At 45.8% G+C, this 9,947-nt stretch overlaps 1 protein-coding gene across 1 annotated transcript in view; it reads right to left on the bottom strand.

The window, feature by feature from the left end:
* Positions 1-836: 836 nt before the first annotated feature.
* Positions 837-9,947, bottom strand: part of LOC126534407 (uncharacterized) — a 58,265-nt gene continuing 49,154 nt past the window's right edge. Inside the window, exon 10 of the mRNA XM_050181691.3 lies at positions 837-3,975. Within this exon, the coding sequence (XP_050037648.2) occupies positions 3,812-3,975 (164 nt within the window). The 3' untranslated portion in view covers positions 837-3,811. The remainder of the gene's footprint in view (positions 3,976-9,947) is intronic.

Here is a 9,947-nt window from a genome sequence, read left to right as displayed (position 1 = left end):
AAGACAATTCGCGGGAGCTTCAAGTGCACAGTGAAAAGCTGTTTGGCAACATAGCGCCTGTACATCAGCCTGCTCCCTTTTTTCCTGTGGCACAAGTCTGTGCCAGCAGATAAAAAAGAAACACAGTGGCAGGAAATTTTACAGGCGAATTTACTCGGTCTTAAGCCCATGCAATGGCAGCAGGAAAATATTTACGTGCTTCCAACACTGCACACGGAGACTTCAACGTTGCAGCACTAATTTCTGACGAGATAGTTAACTGCTGAGGTAATCACTACCATTGAATGAAGCAAGCATATCACATTCTGTCAACATGTAATCAGCCACCTTTAGTGTCACTTTGATAGCTCTTCCCCAAGATTTGCCTAGAGTAAACTTAACTGTTTACTTCTGCAGTTTCCTGCATGAACCAAGAGACTTCATCACATGGACCACATTGCATAGCATCCAATGCAATGGTAGCGCAAGGAATATGAAATGGTACATTAATTAAGGGTGAGAGGACTACAGTGCCAATCACAAGGAGAGGTGTTAGAAAGAAATGAATATACTTGCGTTGTCGTATTCAAGAGAAGCACCATGCCCCTCTTTCTGTGCAAGCTTGCCCAATTAAGTGTTTATTGTCGCTCTTTCTTGCCTCTGTTACTGCATATGCATTATCACTAACCAGTTAAAATATGACTGTTACAGGAAGAACTACCTTCAAGTAGAAAGACATTTTCTTTCTTGGCCTGTCCCCAGTTTCATCCGCTGTAATACCACCTACAGTAACAGCAATAAGTTTTAAACATGCATATGAAGGTATATCCACCAAGGAAGTGTACCACACGAAGTGAAACGGTTTTCAATTCTTTATATACACACATGTCCTGCTGTTTCCATTGGTCATAGAGCAAAGAAACCAATCCTTTTTTAAAGAAAGAAATACCCATAAACATTTAAAAATAAGACTGGAATACTGCGACGTAGTTACGAATATAGTGCAAAATAAAAGGACCACATGCTACAAATATACCTTTATTCAAGTAGTAATATCACTTTGAACATATTCGTGAACGGAAGTTTCATGAGGGGGCTTCATAATTATAGGTAGCAAATTTGTTGAGGATGGGCAAACGGCACTGAAGAAAGATCAAGTGTCTGCTTGGAACAATGTCATCAGGTGTTTCAAGTTAAGTGCCATTTTCAAAGTAATAAAAAGAAAAAGAGACGTAACTAATTGTAGGACAAAAAACACGGTACTACCAACAATCAATTTTACTGCATATCAACAGTAACATAAAGGCATGACACAGAGGAAATAATGTCACTAGTACCTTTCTTTGGGCAGTCAGATATTTGATTCTACACATGTACACATCCTACACTTCACCCAATCTTTTGTGCTGTTCTTTTTCCCTTCTGTGTGCATCAACAGACCAACTTTCCATATCTCTGCCGCTGAAGTTCATGGAACACTATGCATAAGAGTTCTGCATGCACTAAGGTATAAAAAATACAGCGATTAAGTAGAAAACATACAAATGAAACAGGTCAAGCCAATGTCTCCCAAAATATACATTCTGGGCCAAAGTGGATGCCGAGATATTTTAGCACAGTGTCATGTATCTTTTGCCCTAGGGCACAAATAGCTGATACTACACTTTGCCTTCTTATTAAGTGCCACAGGAATGTTGCATCATGAGTATCAATGCAGCTGATAACCAAACAAACATAAAGCTGCATGATATGAAGCACTCACAGCAAAAGTAGCAAATGTAGGCTACCGAAAGGGAATTGAACCAACAGGGTTTACGTTTATTTTTAAAAAGTGCAAGTCGTCGTGTAACCTTACTGATCTAATGAAGCGGTCATTGCTGCTCTAATGGCTATGGTATTGAGCATAATGCAGTTTTCTCAAAAGAACGACAAGGGAGCCACAGAAAGATGGGGATCCGAAGTAGTCCGCAGCGGCCTAACATGGGGAACTTCAGGAAGGAGGCAAAGTTTCAAACACAAGGCCCCTTATGGAAACGTTATCTGTAGGCTGAAGCTTCTCTTCTTCGGCAATGGTTGAACATGCCATGTCCTGTAATAAATAATGTTGAGCCAAAATACAAAATAACGCATCATCTATAAGCGCCAAGGGCAGGCAGAAGACGGCATCAAAAAATTAACGCCTGGATTTTCTTTTTAGACTGTTGTTGGCGTTATCATTTTTTCGTATCACCGCATAATCGGAACAGCCAGAAAGCATGCATAGCTTGTTGTGAGAGTCGGGTGCGTGTTATCAGCTGAAACACGTAATCTTTTGGCATGGAGATACCGAGAGCGCCCTTAGGAAGCGTACATATTCGGTAAAACGACGGCCCATTTCAACGTTGCCACTCGTGCAATGCAGGTCTGCATGTATATTAGGCCGCGCATGCTCCTGGGCAAAGTGCTTCAGATCTCGCAACTGCCGCACTGCGGGGCGCAGAGCAAGGCCATCTGCTTGCGCGCTCTACACAGACGTGGACGCGGCTGTACATTCTATTCAACTTGAGAGTCGAATGAGTGGCACATCTGAAAATCTTGGGGGCCACAACCTTAAACAAGGCATTTCCGGGACAAAGACAAAAGAATAAATACTTGTGTATTCTCCCTTGTGCAACTTCTGCAACTTACTATATATTTCAATATCTCACTCGGCAGAAATAAAATGCGGTGCGCTGCAGTTTCTCAACTACTACGCACATACTTACTCCTGCGGTGGTGTTTTAAAAGTTTATGGCAATAAATGCAGAATAAAATCCAAAGAATGGAATTGGACATAGGTATAAATGAACACTGCAATATGCTAATAATTAGTTGTTACAAAAGAGGTAACTGGCAGGATAAGAGAGAAAACCAGTAGGTTCAGTGCACACTGTTGTTTTTCTCGCAACAGACGTGTCTTTCTGATTTATGTTAAACCTCCAAAGACACTGAAGCTTTGTTTTGTGGGCAGCTCCCTCGGCTTCTGCCCATGAACAATTTTGATGCACCGTTTCATATCACAGAAAACAGTTAGCCGAGTTGATGTGGTGACATGATGAAACAGTGAGACAAAGACGAACAGAAGCAACAGACAAGACACTGTGCTGACTCAACTAATGTTGACTGGAAAAATTTATAAGTATGCGTATCTGTAGCATTCAATCTTGATGACGTGACAATCCAAAGACATGCTTTTCCTCTCAGGTAGTACGTACTAATTTCTGCCTTTGCTTTTTCTGGCTTGTTTATTGCTTTTCTGAGTGCCAGGGTGCACGAATGAAGGGCTCTTATGCATCTATGGGTTTTCCCAATAAACTTCAACTAACAGTCGGCACTTCGTCTTTTGTTTTGCCTCCCTTCATCTTTGTGTTTCACGGTGTTTCATCATGTCACTTTTCATTTGCCGATAATATAGTATAGTTCTTTAAAGTTGATTGCAATCCTGGCAACCAAGCCTATGACTGTGACAAGTGGCGATAAGAAAAGGGCTATTAAATTTACATCCACATAAGAACATTTCATGTAACAGCAGAATCTATTTGACAAAAAGCTAAGACGAGGTATGTAAATAGTATTTCCAATCACAGATGAGAAATCCAACTAAGACCAATAAAAAGCAAAGTGAGTTAGCAGCAAACTGCTAACTCACTGTAACCAACCTCGGTCAATAAAGCAGCAGCATAAAAGATGCTATTCTAAAGTGTTTACACTAGCCCTGAAAGCTAAATATATATTCACAAATAAAAAAGGAATCAGAAACAAAAGCTATCACATCTCCGATAACAATGTGTGCAGGTCCTTCGAGCGGATGAAGCTATTCCACTGCCTCCATCGTGACTGAAGCCTCAAAGGTCTGCTTTGGAGGTAGCTTCTTAGGCTCGGACACATATCCAGGCTCAACACAGACCATCTTGACGTACTCGTCGTCGCCAAAGTCGGCCATGGAAGCTGCCCCACTGACCCATGGGTTCCAGATAACTGCAATTGTCAGTTAGCCAAGCATTACACGCACGCCAAGCATAAAGTGTAAATAAGGATCCAGGATCAAACAACACTGGAGCGTGCTTTGTAACTTGTAGAAAAGATATATCACATTGTATCAGCTGCCACTCACAAGGCGGTAGCAGCTTAGCTGGAGGCATTAAGCCATCTTTGAGTAGTGGCACATCCATTTCAACGCTAAGCTACCTCACCCGCAGTGAAAAGGGCTCTCTTACAGAGGGACGATTACGGATGAGTGTAGCACATGTCACATCGCTGCAAGCAGATTCTTGCTTTTCATTTTCCTATAATTTTTTCTTCCTTTTGTTCTTGTGACCTAGCGCCATGGTGTAAACAATGGACTTTGATGAACTGCTATATTGCTAATTATTATTGGATTTAAAAACTGCTTGCAGCATTTCACTCCTTAAACATTCAGCTGTCCACTCATGCATTAATATAGCTCTCTGTCCAGATTTCTTTTAGCTATTGTCCCCACAAATAATAGCAGTGTACTTTTAATTACCTCCATAATTACTTGACGTATAAAAAAAAATTGCACTTCTAAAATCGGCTTGAAAAACTGAACAAGTCTATGTATTTTAATTGAATTTGGTCTAAAAATAAGTATCTCTCTAATCGTCATGTCCCCCCTTATGTTTAGCTAATTGTTTATATTTGAGGAATGATTTTGTGTAGTGTGGAGCTTGATACAAGCTCAAAGTGTTTGCCCAGAGCGTTGGCCTGGTCTTCCAAGGTAGTCCCTTGGTTGTCAACTGAGGGCAATTGGTGGATTTGCTGCCCCTTTAGCTTTCATAGGCCATTCCATACTTTAGACTCTTGAGTGTAGGATGTGATGCCCGAGAGAAACCTCTCCCAGCTAGCCCTCCTTGCCTGTCTCCCCGTGCGCTTTCCCTATGATTTTACCAGTTTAAATTCTATGAGATTTTCAGCAGTCAGGAAGCGACGCAGCAAACCGCACGCTTTGTTTTGTTTCCTTCGCACCAATCTGCACTGCTCATGCTACCAGGGGACCCGTCTTTTACATGAAAGACCTTGTGTTTGTTACTTTTTAGCTGCGTCAAGTACAAAACAACTAAAATATGCCACTGCTTTATCTATGCTAAAATCAATGATAAGATGCCGCGATAAGTAACTGGATTCCTTAAAATGATTCCATTCGGCGGAGGCTAGTTCCTACAGGGGTGTGCGTGGAGGGCATTCGTGTTGATGTACTAAATTGAACATTACAGGGAAGTAGTCACTTCCATAGGGATTTTCGGTTACATGCCATTCCAAGTCAGGGAAAATTGAAGCCGAGCCAATCGAGAGGTCTATTAGTGAATATGAATTATGATGAATATTATAATATGCTGGTTCCTTCTTGTTGGAGAGGCATGCACCGGAGCTTACAAGAAAATTTTAAATAAAATGACCTCTCACATCGCATCGCGAGTCACTCCACATGGTGTTGTGGGCATTAAAATCGCCTGAGAGTATACAGGGGTCCGGGAGCTGATCAATTAGGTTATAAAAATCGCTTTTTCCGAGATGATAATTTGGGGGTATGTATACGCAACATACAGTGATTATTTTATTAAAAAGAATTGCCCGAACTCCCACTGCCTCAAGGGGTGTCTGATGGGCGACATGATGACAAGCTATGACTTGTCGACAACTATTACTACACCGCCAGACGAGGCGTTCGCCTCATTGTGGTCTTTACAATAGATTGGGTACTGACAAAGAAAATTTGTGCATGTGGGTTTGAGATGTGTCTCTTGAACCCACAGATACTTTGGGTGATGGTTGTGTAGAAGTTCTGTAATGTCATCTAGGTTATGAAGTCCTCTAACATTCCATTGTATCATTTGTGTCTCCATGATGATAAATGTAGGTTGTGCTGCGTGTCTTAAGAGATGGAGATTAGCTCACGGGCCCTTTCCATGTGCTGTGACGTGAGTTCTGTTTTTTTTGGAGTGCCACCAGCTCCTTAGGCGCTGGTGGCACTGTCTGGCTGGTTATTGTGAGGTGCTGGACATGCGCTCTTGCAAGCGCAGGGTTTGACCTGAAGGCCTCCTCGTCTCGGCAGACAAGACCTTTGACGCCACCAGCCCGGAAGTCTATGGCCCCTTCTGCTGGGGTGGCGAAGCAGTGCTAGCTGCAACTGCCGAGGGGGCAGATGGCTTCACTGCCGGCTCACCCTGTGTGAGCCGGACAGCAGCGGGAAGCCGTTGTGGCGCCGCCCCTGATGCGCCACTTTGGCAAAGCTGTTCTTTGGCAGGTAAGTTACCCACCTGCGTGCTTCTTTGAATGAAATATTCTCTTTTACTTTAATTGTTACAATTTCCTTTTCTTTTTTCCAGGATGGACACAACCGCAAGTAGGCGGCATGCTCCCCATCTCCGTTTGCATGATGGAAAGAGTTCTCACAAGCTTCAGAGGTGTGTTCATGGGCACTGCATTTCCCAAAAGTCTGACGGCCTTGGCAGCGCTGCTAACTGTGGCCGAAACGCTGGCATTTGAAACATCGGAGGAGATTTGGCATATATGGCCTAACACGGAGCTTGATGTACCCAGCCTTGATTGACTTGGGCAGGACATTCGAACCGAAGGTGATTATCAGGTGTTTGGTTTGGATTTGTTTGCCATCCCACCTGATCTTATTTCTTTTGACATTGCTGACATTCTGTTCACTGAAGACCTCAAGAGTTCAGCCTCAGTGAGCTCCTGTAAGTCATCGTCCGAGACAACGCCACGGATTATGTTCATCGTACGGTGCGGGGTTACTGTTACTTGGGTCTCCGCAAATGATACTAGTTTCGGCAATTTCTCATATTGTAACGTAGATTGAAGACGGAGTCTTACAAAATAGACGCTTCTGTTTAATGGCGGGCCAGGAGAAGAACGCGCAGCTCACGCGCTTCGTCGTCTTTCATGGCGCCGGCCTTTGCGCGCGCCGGCCCGCGGTGCGGGAGCGCCACATCATTGTGTCAATTGCCCCCCATGCGAAAAGCGACCGTCTCAGTCGCGTCAAAAAGTTCTTGCGGCGACAAGAAATGGAGCTCCTCAGGTGCATCTCAGCGTTCATGTATGCGCATAGTAGGGTTTCATGCGCCCTACATGAACAACTTTCGTGTGAGGACGACGACGGAGCGAACCGGGGTCAGAACTGCAAGGGACGACTTCGTAGGTCACGTCACTGAGGCGGGGTGTAACTTTGTAGGGGCCAAAATACTGGCGGAGCAATTTTTCCGAGAGCCCATAGCGACGGATCGGCGTCCAGACTCACACGAAGGCGCCGGTATTGTAATGGACGTCACGTCGACCCTCGTTGTAGCAGAGGGTGTCAGTATGCTGTTGGCTCCGGATACGATGCTGAGCAAGCTGGCGTGCTGCTTCGGCTCTTTGAACGAATTCTTCCATGTGTTCGCTGGGCGGGCTATTATCAACCTGAGGTAGCATGGCGTCAAGTGTTGACGTGATGTGGCGCCCGTACACAAGTTCAAACGGCGTAAACTGTGTAGTCTCTTGTACAGCAGTGTTATACGCGAACGTTACATAGGATAAAATCTCATCCCACGTCTTGTGCTCAACGTCGATATACATGGAGAGCATATCAGCCAGCGTTCTGTTTAGACGTTCAGTTAATCCATTGGTTTGAGGGTGATATGCAGTGCTCTTGCGGTGAGAGCAATGCGTCAGCTGGAGAACGTTCACCATAAGTTCGGCTGTAAATGCTGCAGCACGGTCGGTGATGAGAACAGACAGTGCACCATGTCGTAGGACGATGTGGCATAGAAAGAACTTGGCCACTTCATAAGAGTTTGCTTGCGGAATAGCTTCGGTTTTGGCGTACCGGGTTAAGTGGTCGGTAGCGACGACTATCCATTTGTTGCGCGAAGAGGTCATTGGGAATGGCCCAAGTAGATCCATTCCTATTTGTTGGAACGGTGCCTGAGGAGGGTCCACAGGGTGGAGAAAGCCAGTTGGTTTAACTGGTGGTTTCTTGCGGCGCTGACAATCACGGCACGTCTTGACATACCGTTGCACTGAAGAAAAAAAGCCGGGGCCAATAATACCTCTGGCGTATCCTTGCTAATGTCTTAGCAAATCCCAGGTGTCCCGCGCATGGCTCATCATGGCAGGCTTGCAAAATGTCTTGGCGCAGCGCCGACGGCACGACAAAGAGGTACGTATTTGGACCACTTCCGCAGTTTTTCCTGTAAAAGACATTGTTATGCAAAGAGTACGCTGATAAGCCGCGCAAAAGCGACCGAGGTAAGACACCTTCAGCTCCTTGAAGGTGCTCGATCAGCGGCAGCAGCTCAGGGTCAGCACACTGTCGTCAGGGTCCGAGGTCATCGTAGGGAGTGGTGCGCGTGACAATCAGTCGGCGTCGCTGTGCTTCCTTCCAGATCGGTAGACAACTGTAATGTCGTACTCTTGTAAGCACAGGCTCCAACGGGCTCCAAAGGCAGGCTCCAACCCTGATTTAACATCCAAAGAAGAAAAAAAAATTGGCATGTTGTAGACGATTCAATGTGCCGTCGATGCGTGGCAATGGATAAACATCGCGCTTGGTGACACGGTTCAACTTTCTATATTCTACACAGAAGCGTAGTGTGTTGTCTTTCTTTCTGACTAACACTACAGGGGAGGCCCACGGGCTTGTGGATGGCAGGATCACGTCGTCTTGGAGCATCTCTTTCACCTGATGCTTGATCGCTTCCCTTTCCACTGGAGACACTCTGTACGGATGCTGACGAACAGGACGTGCGGACTCGTCCGTTATAATGCGGTGCTTTATGATGGACGTGCGCCGTACTTTGGACGATGTTGAAAAACAGTCCGCAAATTAATTCAGGAGACTCAGTAGACGGTCTTTCTGATGGTCTGGCAGAGCAGCGTTAACGTGAATCCGTTCTTTTAGGCTGGGTAACTCAGATTGCTGAGACAATGCGATTTCCAATGTGGCAATGTCAGTAACATCAATGATTTCGCAAAGAAATGCGATTGTCGTGCCTTGCGGTACATGCCGATATTCGTTGCTAAAGTTTGTTAGCAAGACGACTGAACATTTGTTGCGCACCTGAAGAAGCCCTCTGGCTATGCAAATGTGGCGCTCAAGAAGCATAGGTATGTTTGCCTCCGCAATTCCTTCGGCGTCGTCCTCCACGTCGCATCGGACAAGGGTAAGCACGCTGCTCTTGGATGGTAACGTAACGTGATCGTCAGCTACGTGAAGCGCGATGTCACGGTCATTGCCATTGCTGTTCGCTATGGCTTGCGTAGTAGCGAAGCTGACTCTAGACTCTTTGCAGGTCGATGATGGCACCGTTCGCCTGAAGGAAACCCATGCCGAGTACAAGGTCCTTTGAACATTCAGGAAGAATGACGAGGTCGCCGATGTACGTGAAGCCCCGAATGTTGTCTCGTGCTGTGCACCGGCCCATTGGAGTTATGAGGTGCCCTCCCGCAGTACGAATCTGAGTCCCGGTCCATTGCGTCAAAACTTTGTTCATGATACGCGCGAGATTCTGGCTCATAACAGACGTGTCCGCACCCGTGTCGATTAACGCCGTGACTTCGTGGTCATCTATGGTAACTGGTACGTCGCAAGATACTGACACCGAACTACACTGTTTTCTCTGCGTCTCAATTACGTCATCTCGCGGTTGTCTTAGTGGAGGATCTTCAGCGTTTGCAACGTCAGTGACCTCACCTCCGCAGGTCGCTGGACTCAGTTATCCCGGGAGGCAGGGCTGGGTGAGCGACGCCTTTTTGCACTCGGCGTGCAGATGGGGCTGGAAGACCTGTTTCGGGTGGGTGACGGTGACTGGGGGACACGGAATCGTGGGGCAAACGAGGTCCTGGCATCCGCGAGGTAGGCTTCAATCTCCAAGGGGCATTCACCATTGCGCGGGCACGGCGCATTCACTGAAAATCCATGGAGCCCAGCTCGGCGG

Source organism: Dermacentor andersoni, chromosome 7 (assembly GCF_023375885.2).
Source record: "Dermacentor andersoni chromosome 7, qqDerAnde1_hic_scaffold, whole genome shotgun sequence".
Taxonomy (NCBI): domain Eukaryota; kingdom Metazoa; phylum Arthropoda; class Arachnida; order Ixodida; family Ixodidae; genus Dermacentor; species Dermacentor andersoni.
This window is presented reverse-complemented; position numbering and strand designations above follow the sequence as displayed.